Source organism: Mus caroli, chromosome 11, assembly GCF_900094665.2.
Source record: "Mus caroli chromosome 11, CAROLI_EIJ_v1.1, whole genome shotgun sequence".
Classification (NCBI taxonomy): domain Eukaryota; kingdom Metazoa; phylum Chordata; class Mammalia; order Rodentia; family Muridae; genus Mus; species Mus caroli.
The window spans coordinates 29,039,125-29,057,475 of record NC_034580.1 but is presented as its reverse complement, the minus strand read 5'-3'; the positions used below and the strand labels follow the sequence as shown (position 1 = coordinate 29,057,475).

At 39.0% G+C, this 18,351-nt stretch overlaps 1 protein-coding gene across 2 annotated transcripts in view; it reads left to right on the top strand.

Annotated features, from left to right (window-relative positions):
* Ranbp17 (RAN binding protein 17) overlaps nt 1–18,351 on the top strand; it is a 308,796-nt gene that overhangs the window by 53,657 nt on the left and 236,788 nt on the right. For both annotated transcript variants that reach the window (XM_021175823.2, XM_021175825.2), the window contains exon 13: nt 12,377–12,482. In XM_021175823.2, coding sequence (XP_021031482.1) covers nt 12,377–12,482 — 106 coding nt within the window. The remainder of the gene's footprint in view (nt 1–12,376; nt 12,483–18,351) is intronic.

The window sequence follows — 18,351 nt, the reverse complement described above, 5'->3', positions numbered from 1 at the left end:
CCCTCCAGATCCATTCATTTGCCTAAGAATTTCATGAATTCATTGTTTTTGAAAGCTGAGTAGTACTCCATTGTGTAAATGCACATTTTCTCTGTTGAGGGACCATTCCTCTGTTGAGGGATATCTGGGTTCTTTCCAGCTTCTGGCTATCATAAATAAGGCTGCTGTGAACATAGTGGACCATATATTCTTATTACAAGTTGGAACATCTTCTGGATACCTCAGGAGAGGTATTGCTGGATAGTAAGTACTATTTCCAATTTTCTGAGGAACTGCCAGACTGATTTCCAGAGTGTTTTTACCAGCTTGCAATTCTACCAGCAATGGAGGAGTGTTCCTCTTTCTCCACATCCTCACCAGCTTCTGCTGTCACCTGAGTTTTTGATCTTAGCCATTATGACTGGTGTGAGGTGGAATCTCAGGGTTGTTTTGATTTGCATTTCCCTGATGATTAAGGATGTTGAACATTTTTTTCTGGTGCTTCTAAGCCCTTCGGTATTCCTCAGATGAGAATTCTTTGTTTAGCTCTGTGCCCCATTTTTTAATGGGGTTATTTGATTTTCTGGAGTCCAGCTTCTTGATTTCTTTGTATATATTGGATATTAGTCCCCTATCAGATTTAGGATTGGTAAAGATCCTTTCCCAATCTGTTGGTGGCCTTTTTGTCTTATTAACAGTATCTTTTGCCTTACAGAAGCTTTGCAATTTTATGAGGTCCCATTTGTCGATTCTCAATCTTACAGCACAAGCCATTGGTGTTCTGTTCAGGAATTTTTCCCCTGTGCCCATATCTTTGAGGCTTTTCCCTACTTTCTCCTCTGTAAGTTTCAGTGTTTCTGGTTTTATGTGGATTTCTTTGATCCACTTAGACTTGAGCTTAGTACAAGGAGATAAGAATGGATCAATTCACATTCTTCCACATGATAACTGCCAGTTGTGCCAGCACTATTCGTTGAAAATGCTGTCTTCTTTCCACTGGATGGTATTGGCTCCTTTGTCAAAGATCAAGTGACCATAGGTATATGGGTTCATTTCTGGGTCTTCAGTTCTATTCCATTGATCTACCTGTCTGTCACTATACCAGTACCATGCAGTTTTTATCACAATTGCTCTGTAGTACAGCTTGAGGTCAGGCATGGTGATTCTACCAGAGGTTCTTTTATTGTTGAGAAGAGTTTTTGCTATCCTAGGTTTTGTATTATTCCCTTTATTGTTATTGTTTTTTAAATTGCAAATTGCCCTTTCTAACTCAGTGAAGAATTGAGTTGGAATTTTGATGGGGATTGCATTGAATCTGTAGATTGCTTTTGGCAGGATAGCCATGTTTACTATATTAATTCTGCCAATCCATGAGCATGGGAGATCTTTCCATCTTCTGAGATCTTCTTCGATTTCTTTCTTCAGAGACTTGAAGTTCTTATCATACAGATCTTTCACTTCCTTATTTAGAGTCACACCAGGTATTTTATAGTATTTGTGACTATTGTGAAGGGTGTTGTTTCCCTAATTTCTTTCTCATCCTTTTCATCCTTTGTGTAGAGAAAGGTCACTGGTTTGTTTGAGTTAATTTTATATCCAACCACTGCACTGAAGCTGTTTATCAGGTTTAGGAGTTCTCTGGTGGAATTTTTAGGGTCACTTATATATACTATCATATCATCTGCAAATAGTGATATTTTGACTTCTTCCTTTCCAATTTGTATCCCCTTGACCTCCTTTTGTTGTCTAATTGCTCTGGGTAGGACTTCAAGTACTATATTGAATAGGTGGGAGAAAGTGGGTAGCCTTGTCTAGGCCCTGATTTTACTGGGTGTCTTAGTTAGGGTTTCTATTCGTGCACAAACATCATGACCAAGAAGCAAGTTGGGGAGGAAAGGATTTATTCAGCTTATACTTCCATACTGCTGTTCATCACCAAATGAAGTAAGGACTGGAACTCAAGCAGGTCAGAAAGCAGGAGGTGATGCAGAGGCCATGGAGGGATGTTCTTTACTGGCTTGCTACTCCTGTCTTGCTCAGCATGCTCTCTTATAGAACCCAAGACTGCCAGTCCAGAGATGGTCCCAACCACAAAGGGGCCTTTTCCCCTTGATCACCAACTGAGAAAATGCCCCACAGTTGGAACTCATGGAGGCATTTCCCCAACTGAAGCTCCTTCCTCTGTGATAACTCCAGCTGTGTCAAGTTGACACATAAAGCCAGCCAGTAGAGTGGGATTGCTTCAAGTTTCTCTCCATTTAGTTTGATGTTGGCTACTGGTTGCTGTGTATTGCTTTTATGTAATATATGTGTGTGTGTGTGTGTGTGTGTGTGTGTGTATGTACATACATATGTATTGTATGTATATGTATATATGTATGTATATAGTAGGTATAGATATGGGCCTTGAATTCCTGAAGTTCTTACCTTGATCTTAATTAAGTGTTGTTGTATACATGCTTTGTCTGGTACAGTGCTGTCCTTGTTTATGAAGGACATTACTGAAGAGCACCCTCTACTATTGGCACTTTTTCTGCCTTAATGCACAGAATTCTAGCCAACCTAAGTTTTTTTCTTTTGGTCTTTTTTTTTAATGGAAATTTGTACTTTATTAAAATGGATTGGCAGAAAGTTATTCCTAATATTCCATTATTGTTTTATCATATCTATAGGATTTGAAGTAGTATGCTTTATTTTGTTTTTTTTTTTAATACTGCTTTTTAAAACTTTTTCCTTTAATTGATCTAACTAGTTTTGCTGATCATTTTAGAGAACCAAATTTTAGTTTTGTTTAGTTTTTAAATTGCTGCTCTATTTTCTGTTATTTCTGTTTTAGGGTCCAGTTTTGTTTTATTTTCTAGTTGTGGTGCAGACTCTAGGCTTTCTTTTTTTTTTTTTTAATATTTTTATTACATATTTTCCTCAATTACGTTTCCAATGCTATCCCAAAAGTCCCCCATAGCGCCCCCCCCACTTCCCTATCCACCCATTCCCATTCTTTTGGCCCTGGCATTCCCCTATATTGGGGCATATAAAGTTTGCAAGTCCAATGGGCCTCTCTTTCGACTCTAGGCTTTCATTTCAATTTTCGTTGTCTTTTTAAAATTTTTGTTGTCTTTTTAAAAAATTAAACATAGTTTTTATCACACAAATCTTTATTTTTTTTTTCTGTTCAAAAATGTTTTCTAGTTGAGTTTTTTCTTTGTTGGTGGAGCATTATTAGGACGCGCTCTGCTCTCTGTTGTTTCCCCTGGCCAAGTGTCCATGCCAGAGTTGCTGGTCTGTAGCTTCTCTGTACCACACATGGCTCTGCAGGAATATCAACTGTTACAGGAAATGTAGCAAGTAGGGGAGGGGTAGCAAGGTGGTTCAGCAGATAAAGGTTCTTGCCACCAAGTCTGATGACCTGTGTTTTATCCAAAGAACTCAGATGGAGAAAGGAGAGAAGGATTCCTGCAAGTTATATTTTGATTTTCACACATGTTCTGTGGGAGATATCATGTATGCACATGCATGTGCATGCATGTGCACACACATTAAATGTAGCAAGATTTGGTTGTAAAAATCAAAAGCCTGTTTTGCTCCAGAAGGAAATTTTATGAAACTATAGATATTCAAAGTCCTGGATAGGATCATCTAAAATGAATAATATATTGGTGTGATATATATTGTAGTAAGTTACACCCAATTCTTTATGTTTACAAATAGAACATTTTATAGTTGGTAATGCTTTAAAGTCCTTACATAATAATATTTAAAGGTCTGCCTAGCACACACAACAATTTTAATAAATGTTTGTTTTCTATTTTTCTAGTCCAAAAAATCAGTGAGATGAAATTTATCTGCCTTTTAAAGATACCTATAATGTAGTCAAATGTAATTGTTACTCTTACAAAGGATGCCCAGCATTGCTCTAGCTTATACATTGTATGCAGTAGTATTCAATTTCTTTTGTGCAGACTCAACAGTTCAGTTAATGTTGAACAAAGAAAATTATATGCTTTAGTTATGTGTGCTTTAATTTAGATGCTTAATGGCTTTTAATGTTACAAAATAAGTTTATTATTATATTATGATCTCATTTGTATTATATTGTCTTGCTCTCTCATATCTGTGGTGATATGGTCATGGTTTACAAAAACAATAATCCCCAAGAAATAGGTCATTAACAGTAGTTAACGATTACTTGTGATCTATGGTAATGACTGATTTCTTTGGGATTATTGCAGTTATAAACCATAATTACAGATTATTACAGCAATAATTATTTTGTTAAGGAAAAATGTTCTATGCTTGAACAGCTGCTAAAACAAGTGCCTTGAATATTTCAGAATAAAGAGAAAAATGGGAAATTATAATGAAATTTAATCTTATAAAATGAGATTCTAAGAGATTTATAGATATGAATCTTGTGTATCAGATATGTTTTTCTAAGTTTAGTTTAGCTGTATTGTTGACATGGTTCTTTGAATTTCTGGATGCAGTTTAATTTTCTTGGCGAGTCCTTAAGGTGTACAGCAGGATGTTTTGATAGGCATTTCCATAATGGAATGAATACTATAGTTAGGGTTGTTATCCTGTCCACCCCATCCTGCCCTAGTTTTGTGTGCCTTGGGAGAAAGAAACAAGAATGCCGCTTGAAGCATGTGCCTTTATGCTGTGCAGTGCTCTTCCCCAGAGTTCCCATGTGTCTTCAGTCTTTAGGTGCAATCATTCTATGACTGCAAATTTGGACCCTTTGCCCTTTTTCCCCTTCCCTGCCTCTGATGGAGTTCTACTTTTGTCTATGTAAACACTTTTTTACTTGATTCTGCGTATAAGTAAGAACATGCAATATTTTTGCTTCCATGCCTGGTTGATTTATCAATGTGACTTTTCAGTGTTGCAGTTTAAATAGAACTTTGGGAGAATGGTTTGATTTTTATGAGAAATACCACTATACCTTTAGCTGAGTCCCAGAATTGTATCTGACAGCTTACTGATAGCTCTTTACTGTTAATTGCTAACACCACCTTCAGCTTGATCAGTTCCCAAGAGAAGGTTTTGCTTCAGTTCCCCAAACCTTAGCGATTGTGACTTTCTCAAATAAAGGAAAGGGCCAAGGCACATACCATGTTTCAAAGTGTACCAGTAAACTTCCATTTAAATGTTCCATTAGTTTAGTGAAATGCCTATAATTTTGTCACATGCTTCTTTTTTTTTTTTTTAAAGATTTATTTATTTATTATATGTAAGTACACTGTAGCTGTCTTCAGACATTCCAGAAGAGGGCGCCAGATCTCGTTGCGGATGGTTGTGAGCCACCATGTGGTTGCTGGGATTTGAACTCTGGACCTTCGGAAGAGCAGTCGGGTGCTCTTACCCACTGAGCCATCTCACCAGCCCCACATGCTTCTTATACATGGTATTATTTGATAACCATGGTGTCATTTTGAGGTCATAATGGAAGAATTAAATTGTTTGGATGTTGAGATGTCTTATGTATATCATTAGTCTACTATTAGACAATAGTGTTCTTGCAGAAATCATCCCGACTTAGGAACACCACGCCAGTAGATTCAGCTCTTGAACACGGAGTTCTTGCTCCCTCAGACCTTCACACATTGAGATAGACCTTCCAAAACCTTGACAGTACTCAGTATTTTCTGAATGTCTCCTCTTGGAGAATTGTTTTCAGTCTGGGAATGTTTGTTTATCATACAGTCAGCATTAAGGAAGCTATGTGATGAGTTTTATCTAACTTTTATGATAACAAAACATTGTTAGAGTGGGAGCGACTTAAAATTCTTAAGTAATATGTGATTTCATTTTTTAGTATAGTTTCTGAAAGAAGACAGAATAAAAATGTAAATGTTAGCATATTTTTATGTTTTGCCTGTGTGGCAATGATATGGAAGTGCCATTAAAGGGGCATTATTCAACAGTGATAGTAATAAGAGCCAAAGCAGGCAGGGAGAGTGCCTACAGTGCTGACTCGTGTGAGTTATTAGCATACTTAGGAAGCAGTAAATTGCTAATGTAATAAATATTAGATCTAAGACTTGAAGCTAGCCCTTGCTTTTGGTGGCTGTTGGTATTGCTTAGCATGCTAGTTCCCCCTTCCTGCCTCTCTCTCTTGACATAAGGTCTCCCTGTTTAGTTAACAGACCTGTATCACATTCTCAGCAACTTCTGCTTTTTAAAATAAACATTTATCATTTGATAGAGAAATATGAAAATTATATCCATGGGATAATTTTGATCTGTTTTAAATTAGGTTTCTGATATAAGAACTGTTTGGAAGATGGTTCAGGTCAGATCAGTGGGAAGCCTCCCTAGTAAGTTTTAAAGCAGCAGGACTAGTGTGTAGTGTGTAGTGTGTTATTCAGTCCTGTAATCTAGCACCGAGTAGGTTAAGATGAAGACTGTGAACTTGGGACAACGTGGCCTCTATATGTAATGTACTCAAGGATGGCTTGAGTTAGGTAGTGAGATGTAGCTCACACTACACCAGCAACCCCACTCTCCAAGGAATAGGGACCATAGCTCAGTAACAGAGAGTTTAAAAAGATAGTGTTACCTAAATAATATCTAAGTATCTAAGGTTATAAAGTGTAAGGTAGATAATTGATGATTATTTACTCTTAAGTTATATGTTTTGCTGTGAGAAATAGTGTTATTTGGAGGGGGCGAGTACACAGGCTCTTGCTGTGAACCTGACATGGTTCCTAAACTCAAGGCAGTATTTCTGCCTCAGTCCTCCCAAGTCATGGGACTGTAGGCAAGTGCCATCATGCCTGACTTATAGTAGAATATTTAAAAAATAGTCACTCCCTGAGGGCAGGTAAAATGTTACATTCAATAAAAGTTATGTTTGCAGTATTTCGGAGTTACTTTTATTTTAGAAGAGACTAGTATCATTTACACACAGTGCAACTGCTAGTCTGGTAACTGGTTAGAGTCACTGTTAAGAGCTTCATGATTCCTAGGATTCTAGGAAATTGAGCTGATTCTTGTTATTTGCTGATTATGGTCTATATAATCAGAACAGCATATTCACAAATATCAAATCATTATATTGGGTTGTAACATTTCTGTCAAAGTGTCGACATAGAACCATTGTTTTATGTGTAAGTTTTCGTAAGACTATTTAAATGTATTGTGGTTCATTAGCATTGAACTCAGACCCAACAGCACTATTGACTTATACCTAAACACAGCTTATCCAGCACAGAATTTGCTATATAGAAGGTACGTGCCTTAGTTATTTCTCTATTGCTGTGAAGTAGACAGCAATACCATTACCAAGACAACTTAGAGAAGGAAGTATTTTTTAAAATTTATTTATGTATTTACATTCCAAATGTTGCTGCCCCCCACTATTGGTCTCCCCTCAAAAGGGTTCCCCCCTACCTTTTGACTCAAGAGGGTAGTCCCCTGTGTATCCCCCCACTCTGGTGCATCAAGCCTTTGCAGGATTAGGTGCATCCTCTCCCACTGAGGCCAGACAAGGCAGCCCTCTGCTGAATATGTGCCCAGGTCCTTGAACCAGCTGGTGTATACTCTTTGGTTGGCAATTTAGTCTCTGGGAGCTCCCAGGGGTCTAGGTTAGTTGACATTTTTGGTCTTCCTGTGAGGTTGCCATTGTCTTCGGGGCCTCCAGTCCTTCCCCCAACTCTTCCATAGAGGTCCCCAACCTCCATCCAAGGATTGTCTGTGGGTATCTGCATCTGTCTAAGTCAGCTACTGGGTAGAGCCTCTCAGAGGGCTGCTATGCTAAGCTTCTGTCTACAAGCACAACATATTAATAGTGTGGGGGATTGGTGCCTACCCATGGGATGGGTCTCAAGTTGGGTAGGTCACTGGTCAGCCATTCAAGAAAGAAGCATTTAACTGGGTCTTCTAGTTCTAGTGGGCTGGGAGTTCATCACTATCATGGTTATAGAATGGAAGCTGGCATGGTGTTGGAGCTGCAGCTGAGAGCTCATATTCCCATTCACAAACAGGAAGCAGAAAAAGTACTGGGATGACCTGAGGCCTTGTGACAAATGGCCACCAACTGAGGACCAAGTATTCAAGTGCCTGAGATTTAGAGGGGCATCTCATTCAAACTCCTAGAGCATATAATGCCCCTTCCCCATTCAGAAACACTGTATAGCACAACTGGGCTATCTCAAAGATTGAAATCACTCATGGCATATCAATGGGAAAAGCAATAAAGAGACTGAAAGGAATGCTGCTTAGAACTGAAATAAGAGGGTTGCATTGCCAGGAGCTGGAATCCAGTGCACCAGACATCTCAGCCATGTGAATTATTTTGAGTACTAATTTGTGATTTCAAATAGGTTTTAATGAAAAGGTAAATTTTAAAAAAATCAGGGAATTTACAAATAATAAAAATTAGTTGTAGCACATCTAATGTAGAATGGACAACTTAAAGAATAGAAATATAATTATAGTTTATGTTTATTCTTAGTGTGTATTTTAAGAGATCAACTCATTGGTAATGTTAAACCAGTAAAACATGGCCAGGGTGGGATTTAGACCCTGGAGTTGAGTACAGAAGCTAACAGACGAAAGGCCTGTTGTCACGCACTGTAGTGTGCTGGAGTTAGCAGGCAGTAAGAGCAGCTATATAAAATGTGTTGCATGTTAGAAATCATTCTGTGCTAAAATAAAGTGCAGCCGCCCAGAGGGGCCTGGTTCTACTTATTTGTCACCAAAGTTTAGTGATTTGTCAATTAATGGTTGCTTTTTTAACCACAGTTTTCTGGGCTTTTTGAAGTATTGCTGTTAGCTGATAGCTGGGGCTAGAGTTGCCTATATTAATCTTCCTCATTAGTCTGGTGTCTATGCTGGAATTCTTGGACCTAAACATAGGAGGTCAAGTAGGATACATATGTAGAAATGTTTATGATTTTGAGTTAGGCATTTCTTTCTTATCAACTGTCACTAAACTGACAATAACAAGAATAGCTAAGTAGTTGCAGCATTAGAAGTGAGCACTTTGTTCATTGAATAACAACACCAAGAAGGAGAAAATGAATCTCCCAGAAAGGCAGCGACAGCTAATATATCTGACAAGGGACTCACACCTACAATACATGAGGGGCTTTTACAGCCCAGGAATAGTCACAGCTCTGAAAGATAGCCCAAGGACTTAAGTAGACTCTTCTCCATAGAAGGCATGAAAGTACCCAGGAAACACATGAAACTATGCTAAACATCATGCGGCATGAGGGAAGGCATCTTAAGATAACAGTAAGCTGCTACCTCACACCTGCCAGGATAGATGCAAAGAGAGAAAACCAGCAGATAACTATAAGTGCTGATGAGAACATATGGAGACCGCAGGACTCTACATTTCAGTGGGAGGCTTGCCAAGTGGTGCATCCGATGAGAGCAATGTGAGAGTTTCTCCCAGGGCACAGCAGTCCACTCCTAGGTATGTGGATGCCCAAAGGCATGCATCTACATGGTGTGTACCATGTCTATCATAACTTGGTAATAGCCAGGAGGTGAAGATGTCCCTAGCATCCAGCAGCTGAAGGAGCATATCACATATAACCTCTCCAAGCAATGTCAGCAGTCTACTGTGAAGTACTGGCACAGTACAACTCAACTTTGACATTGTGTGACATAAGAAATGTAGTCACAAAGTACCATTGTAAGATTCTGCGCATCCAGAGTGACCAAGGCAGAGCCACAAAATGCTTGCTGCAGTTGGGATGAGGGGAGCAAACAAGTGATGCCACCATACCTAATTGTCAGGTTTAATCTTAGCACACTCCATCTTTGTTAGACTTAATTTTAGAAATAAGAAAAAGTAAAAAAAATTGTAGTGTTGGTTGCATAAACCTGTGAATTTACTCAGAAGACTGGCTTAGTGTTTTAAGTGAGTTGTATGGTATATGAATTTCTACTTCTTGTATGGTATATGAATTTCTACTTCAGCAAATCTGTTAAAATATAATAGACCCATGGGTTAGAAGTCCCCCAGAACACAGAATTGTCAGGCTTATAAGATTTGTTTTTATAGATATTGAACTTGGCAACTACTATGATAAAATATTATTGCAGAAACTGACGGTGAGCTAGGATCCACTTTTTAAAATAAGTCAAAATAATCTACAGGCAAGTTGATTATCAGCAAAGAGTGTTCACAATTTGATGATGTAAGAGGTAAAGATGAGTATTTTATGATTAAGAAAATACTCTAGAAATAGAAGTGAGGATTGTGAGTACTTCCTCCATTCTGTGTTCAAGATGCAAAACTCAAAGGTTTGGTAGAGGAAGCCATATTACCTGTTAGCATGCTTGCCAGGGGAAACTATATTACTTTCTAGACTTTTCTAGTGAGCTGGAAATATGTTTGAAGCATAAACGTTAACTCAGCTTCTTACATGAGCTTTGTGCTAGTATTTTATTAATACATGGTGTGGAACTTGTTTTGTGATATGTTTGATCACATTAGATCTTCACCTTTAGCTGTTTCATGTTGCTAATGGATACACTGCAAAATTGACAGCTTCTGAGTTGTTCAAGGTTCTGTGCTAGACAAAAGAGGGTGTGTATTTGCCAGATTATATTTCTCATTTATGGAGTTTTTGTCATTGAAGCAGGTTGCAGATTGTCTGCTGTTACCAGGGAGTGCTTTGTTGATTGTGCAGTATAATCCTGAGTGCTGACATCTGCAGGAAAAGCGTTGTTGAATGTATTTGTTCTCCTCAAGTCCTTCAACAAGCACGGACTTTTTCCTCAACTATTCCATGTATTTAAACAACTACAAAGGTCACATGGAGAGTTTTTTTTTTTTAAATTTGCTTTTATGTGTATGAGTATTTTGCCTGCACATATGAATTTGCATTATGTGCATGTCTGGTGCCTATGGAGATCAGAAGTGGGCATTGCATGCCCTGGAACTGGAGTAATAGGGAGTTGTGAGCTACCGTGTGGATGCCATAACCACCAAGATTTCTTAATAAAAGAAACATAATTAATTTTGGAATTGTGAAATAGTTTGCTCATCTTTGAAAAATCAGTTTTCAATAATGACAAAATTTCTCTGTGAAATGACATTTTTATATTCCTGCAGGTCTCAAAAGTTTTAGAGAATCTCATACTTCTATTGATAAATCTAGAGATCTAACATAATACTCTTTAAAAATAATTTAGCAAAGAATTCCATCCCCAGAGATATTAATTTTGGCTTCTCTAAAGTAAAATTTGAGAAAACTACAGATGTTTCCATTTGGGAGGGATCTGTCTCTGTCTCTCTGTGTTGATTTGTGCCCATGTACATGTGTGCATGTTTATGTGGAAACCATGGGCCAACCTCAGCTGTTGTTCCTTCTGTGCTGTTTGCTGTCATTTGAATCAGGGTCTTTCAATAGCCAGTCAGCACCTTACCCAATAGGCTAGGCTGTGGCTCACCTGGGAGCCCAGCAGTCTGCCTGTCTCTGCTTTCTGATGCTGGGGTTATAAGCACGTGCCACCACATCCAGCTTATTTTACAAGTCCTGAAGACCACTCAGGTTTTCCTGCTAGGATTCAAGCACTTTACTAAGTTAAGTTCCTAGCTCTTTGTTTCATTATTTAAATCTGTGTAATCTTTTGATATTTTTAGCCATGAAAATTGCATAGCAAACTTGTGGATTTTAAAATATAAATAAGTCTAAAGAGTAAGTTCATTACCACCCATAATGTTACAAGTAGAAGGAGTTCCCAAATGAAAATAGTTAGACAGACACCATGAGGAAGTTGACCACTCAGAACAGATGGTCATTGTTGTTGGTAAAAGTCTTGACAACGTGCTCAATACCGACCGAGAATTCTCTGGACTACAGCCTGACCTCAGAGTTGCCATCCTTCTGCCTCAGGCTTCGAAGTCCTGTCATGACAGTGTATACTATCAGATTCAGCCCACGGTGATGCATTTTTGTGACTTTGTGGGGGTGGTGGTGGGCAGAATCTCTTTGTTGAGCTCAGGCTAGCCTGGGATTGATGGAGGTAGTGCTCTCCTCCTGCTTCAGCACCCACCCTCCTGAGTGCTGCATTTCCTTATCCGCAACTCGAAAATCCACGTGTGTATCACCACACCCAGATCTATTAATTTTAATTTTAATCATGTCTTATTTTACCCCATTTGCAAATGAAAACCTTAAGGCTTAAAGAGGTAAGTAAGGAACTCATGCAAAATTGCAACAGATTGTTGGGACTGGAATCTCTAAGTACTTTTTTCCCTGCTGAATCCCTGTTAACGTCACTGCCCTGGTAAACTGTCTGTTGAAAACTGACTTTTATAATAGTTAATCATTTGTTTAAAAAAAAAATAGATGATTTTTCTGATTTAAGTATTTTCTGAAAACTAAGCTTATTTCTATTAATACTTCTCACCGTCTTTCTTCTTTGTTGTAAGGACGTCTTGCGTGGCTGATTTACTTGGTTGGCACAGTTGTAGGAGGGAGACTAACATATACCAGCACAGATGAGCATGATGCTATGGATGGAGAACTCTCCTGCCGGTGAGTGACAGCTACTTACTGAACAGTTGAAAGAACTTCCACCTTTGTTTTAACTTTATATGGCCAGGTGTAAACCAGTGCACGTGGCCTTTGGGTGGTAGTTTGGATGGAGATTGTGATTAGAATTTGATTCTTCAACAAGTAGGCTCAGATTTACTTGGTTTTAACCCCCTAGTGCTGGTGATCTCAACCTAACTAAGCTACTGAATGGCTCTTCACACACTCCTAACGTGAGGGACATTCTCGTGTGTGAAGACTGGGAATAGCTTGCTTTCCCACCGACCTTGACTAAAGAGTTATTTCCTGTACACTTGTGCATGGTTTTTGTTTCATTTTGTTTTGGTGAAGACTTAAACTTTTCCAATTTTGTTCCTTCAGACAGGAATAATTCTGGGGACAATTCTGGGTCACATCTTTTGACCATGGGATGGTAACCTCATCCTTCAACTTGATGTCCTGTCCCTCCACTGGAGGGGGACTCTACAGGTTTCCTTTCCCCACTGTAGAGTGCTTCATCTAAGGTCCCTCCCTTTGAACCCTGAGAGTCTGTCACCTCCCAAGGTTGCCTGTTTCCATTCTTAAGGCTGGCCCTTGGGGCTTCAGTCCTGCCCCCCCAATACCTGATCATGGTTCCCCCTTCCCATCCCTGTCACCTTCCCCTCCCATTTCCCTCCCTCCCTCTAAGCTCAGTGGCTGCTTTCTTTTCCCTCCTAAGTGGGACTGAGGCACCCTTACTTGGGTCCTTCAGCTTATTAACCTTCCTGAGTCCTGTGGGTTGTGTCCTGGGTGTTCTGTACGTGTTTTGGCTAATGTCCACTTATTAGTGAGTGCATACCATGCATGTCCTTTTGGGTCTTAGTTACCTCACTCAGGATGATATTTTCTAGCTCTATCCATTTACCTGCAAAACTGGCAGCCTACAGGAAAAAAATCTTCACTAACCCCATATCCGATAGAGGGCTAATATCCAAAATATATAAAGAACTCAAGAAGCTAATCACCAAAAAAACCAAACAACCCAGTCAAAAAACGGGGTATAGAATTAAACAGAGAATTCACAACAGAGGAATCCTGAAGGGCTGAGAAGCACTTAAAGAAATGTTCAAAGTACTTAGTGATCAGGGAAATGCAAATTAAAACAACCCTGAGATTCCACCTCACACCAATCAGAATGGCCAAGGTCAAAAACTCAAGTGTCAGCAGATGCCGTTGAGGATGTGGAGAAAGAGGAACACTCGTCCATTGCCGGTGGGATTGCAAGCTTGTACAACCACTCTGGAAATCAGTCTGGCAGTTCCTCAGAAAATTGGAAAATACCTGAAGACCCAGCTATACCACTCTTGGGCATATACCCAAAAGATGCCCCACCATGTTACAGGGGCACATGTTCCACTATGTTGATAGAGGCCTTATTTGTGATAGCCAGAAGTTGGAAACAACCCAGATGTCCCACAATGGAAAAATGGATACAGAAAATGTGGTTCATTTACACAATGGAATGCTACTCAGCTATTGAAGCTATTGAGAAGGAGGGCATCATGAGTTTTTTAGGCAAATACACAGTTCTTTCAAATCTGAAATTGAATTCCAACACAACTAACAAATATTCCAAAATCTAAAAAGCTTGGAGATCTGAAATACTTTGTGTCTCAAATATATATGATATTTCAATGTTCTGATTTATCCTCTAAACTGAAAGCCTGTGGGTGTCACCATATCTCTTCTGTTGAACACTATATAATAGAATTATTATTATTGATAAGATAACGTAACAAATGGCTTGTGTTAATTTGTATTTCTTTGGTTCTATATGCCATTCAGAATTTTTCTTTTCAGTTTTTAATTTTATTTTTTAATTACTGATATTTATATGTATCACTTACTTGTTTTTGCGTTTTAGTATGTGTATTGTGTGTGTGCTCGTTCCTCTGGGTGGCTGCACATGTGTGTGGGTGCATGTGCAAGTGCTTGAGGAGGCTCAGAAGCTGACATCAGGTACTCTTATCACTCTCTAGTTATTTACTGCAGCAAAATCTGTCACCAATGTTTAGCTATCAAGTTAGCCAGTTTGCCACAGGTTTGTCCTGTTTCTGCATCCTGTGTGTGTGGATGGCAACTGGTCTCTGGTAACCTTGTTTTGTGGATTCTTTAGATTCCAAATCCAGTGCTATTTGTACAACAAGCTCTTTGTTTACTAAGTCATCTCTTTGATTCCTACCCTACTTTCTTTTGTGATTTTTTTTTTTTTTTTTTTTTCGAGACAGGGTTTCTCTGTGTTGCCCTGGCTGTCCTGGAACTCACTTTGTAGACCAGGCTGGGTGATTATTTTTTAAAACTACTAATAATTAAGTTTAAAGTTTTTAATATTTTACATTCAAATTGTTAATTAAGGCCAACTCTATCTTGTAATGGCGTGTAATGCCACATATCTTACACAGAATTCCTAATGTCTTTGACAGATTTTTCTTTTTTCTTTTTCTTTTTTTTTGTTTTTTTGAGACAGGGTTTCTCTGTGTAGCCTTGGCTGTCCTGGAACTCACTTTGTAGACCAGGCTGGCCTCGAACTCAGAAATCCACCTGCCTCTGCCTCCCAAGTGCTGGGATTAAAGGCATGCGCCACCACCACCCAGCTTGACAGATTTTTCTTATGTTTGCATTGATCCAGAAATCTGTTGTTGCAGTAACATTACTCTGTGTGTGTGTGTGTGTGTGTGTGTGTTGGGGTGGATGAGTACTATTGAGGCATATGTATGTGCAAGTGTGCAAACTTGTCAGACCAGAGAAGGACATTGGAAGTGTTCTACTCTATTGGACCTGGCTTTTGAAACGGTCTCTCCTTGAACCTGAGACTCACTGTTGCTCACTAGCTGACCCACAAGCCTCTGAGATCTGGCAGTCTTTGCCCTGCAGCACTGAGGTTAGCAGGCAACTGTGTCCATCCCTGGCATTTATGTGTTTGCTGGGGATTTGAACTCTAATCTTCTTTCTTGCATACCAACTACTCCTACCCCACCAGGCACCTCACTATCCTTAAATGTATTCCTAAAATTTTGGTAATATATTGTAATTGTGAATAGAATTTTTTCATTGCATATCCTTTATTCTGTGTATTATCCTTTTAATAAAATTTGAACCTGTAATTATATTTTAATTAAAAAATTTAAAAGATAAAACTTTTAACCTGAATATATAAAAATATTCTTAGCTTTATCAGCACTTGTTATTTCTTATACCAAATTAAGTTACTTGAAAATGTGAGTATTAACTGTTTAGGGCCTTTATTAAATGCTTATCTAATTTTTAAGCACACGAAAAGAAAATAAGCACCTGTGTCATCTTTTAACCAATATTGTGTATTGTGTGAGGTAGAATTGGGTGTTTCTGTTTTTGTTAGTTTGATATTTTAAAAGTTTTCATCGTGGGAGTGGGTGGGTTGGGGAGCAGGGTGCGGGGGAGGTTTTAGGGAGCTTTGGGGATAGCATTTGAAATGTAAATGAAGAAAATATCTAATAAAAATGCCTTAAACTTTTTCATCATTATACAAAAAGTATATACTGGCACTATTTCTAGAATAAATATATAATGGGACAGAAAGCAGATATCTACCTGCTCATTTGAAGAGAATTCATTTTTTTAAAACAATAATTTTTGTTGTTGTTGTTGTTTTGGTTTGGTTTTCGAGACAGCCTTGGCTGTCCTGGGACTCAAACTCTGTAGACCAGGCTGGTCTTGAACTCAGAAATCCACCTGCCTCTGCCTCCCAAGTGCTGGGATTAAAGGTGTGCACCACCACTGCCCGGCAGCAATAAAATATTTAATTCAAAAGAAGACTTATCTTTTTACTAGCCTACATCCCCTACAAAATACGGTTAAGTGGAATTTATGTGCTGATATTTTATTACGATGTTGTGATAAATTGCAGTTTTTCAGAGAATTAAGAATGATGGAAAATAGTTGATAAAAGAAGAGGCAATGTTTATCAGCTCTTACTGTTTGGATTTCTGGTTTTTAACTCATCTTAGTGATACATTGTCTATAAACTTCAAATCAGTTCTCATGGTGTTTTTGCTCTCATTTACAAGCCTGAGCACAGAATAAAACAAAACAGAAAAAGAAATACGGAATGTTTGTGGCTCAGTTTCTCAGCTGAGTCTAATGACAGCCTCTGGCTTCTGGTTTGATTGCTCAATGCCTAAATCAGTGTCAAGTAAATGGAAGAAGATGTCTGCATCATTAGGGAATGTTTTAGTTTTTGTGGTGTGTGTGGTGTCTCTGGGATTGAGGAATATAAGAAAGTAAAAAATATGATAGACGAAAAATGATCAAGAGTAATGCCATGAACAGAACCTATTTTGCTATGGTTTCTCAGCTCCTTAACCCCATTTAAGCTGCACCCCTCCTCCAGATTATTCTAACCACAGACCCAGAGGCCACACTGTTAAGTTTGACTCTTCCCTTTGCTTCCTGCATTCTTCCTAGAGCAGCAGGGTTCTGGTTAGTTCCTCAAAGTCTTTTTAAGGGCTTTGAGAAACTAGTCACTATAGCTTTATTATTGATGTTTGAGCTGCACGCTCCAGTGTAGGAGGAGTTCACCTATTGTCCCCATTCCTTCCATTGCTCCAATATTGGTGTTTGTGCCTTTGGTGACATCAAATCCCAAGGTTCTTACCTGGCATTATTATAATGGTGGATTCTAGAGTGAGTAAGACTTGCATGTAGCACCTCCCATAGTTACATGTCCCAACTATATGTCTTTATCTCATGGATCACAGGTTTCCTTAAATTTGTCCCATTGTCACTGCAGCATTTCTTCTTGATGTTGCATTTCCTCCTTACAGATCTACACTTACCACTCGTCCTAAACTCCAGTTGTCTGTGCTTTGTACCTCTTTCTTGTATATCTCTCCTATGCTGTTCTTAGAGCTACATCAGATTCTGTGTTATTGGCATTGTCTGGTGCTGCTGGTGAGCTGTCCTGCAGATCCACTTAGCTTTGCTTAAGCCTGATGCTGTGGTCAGCACACTCAAATTCAAAGAGCCAGATGGTAGACATCAGAGTGGCTTCCCTGGGAATGCAACAGTGTCTTCTCCTGAGGGTCCTCTGTAGTCATTCACAGGGACTATAGTCCACTTGGCTACACAGAAAAGGCTTCCCCAGATTGAGGAAGTTTAGGGCGTAAGGAATACACTGGCACTCAGAGCAGGCAGGCAGTGCTCTTCTCAGCATGCTTGTTGTCCCGTTCCTCTTTGGCAGTCTCCCTGGGTTAGCATCTTTTAGTGGAAATGCTTCCAGCTTTCCTCTCTTAGTTTTGTCCTTTTCTCCTCATTGATGTTAGGAAATTGTTTACAGAGTGTATAGTCTTTTCTCCTAGTTTTATAAAAAGTTTTACATTAGTTAATATATGATGATTTATTATGGTTTTATACAGTCATTGGAGGCTGTCCATTTGCCCATTTGAAATTATTGGCAGGGTGTTACTACTGGTAACGCTTTCTTGGAATGTAGTTCTCTTCCAAGCTAAAGTCTTTATTTCTTTTCATTTTTTTATTAATTTATTTACTTTACATCCTGATTACAGCTTCCCCCCTCCTCTCCCCCAGTACACCCTTTTACCTTCTCTCCTCCATCTCCCCTCCCTTTCTCCTCAGAGAAGAGGAGGCCTCCCATGAATATCAACCCACCTTGGCATATCACAGGTGCAGTAGGACTAGGTGCATCTTCTCCTATTGAGCCAAGATAAGATAGTCCAAATAAGGGAAAGGGGGTCCAAAGGCAGGCAGCAGAATCAGAGAAAGTCCCTAATCCATTTTGTTATGAGTCCCACATGAAGACCAAGACCTCTTTGCCTACTTCAATCTCCCCCCCCCC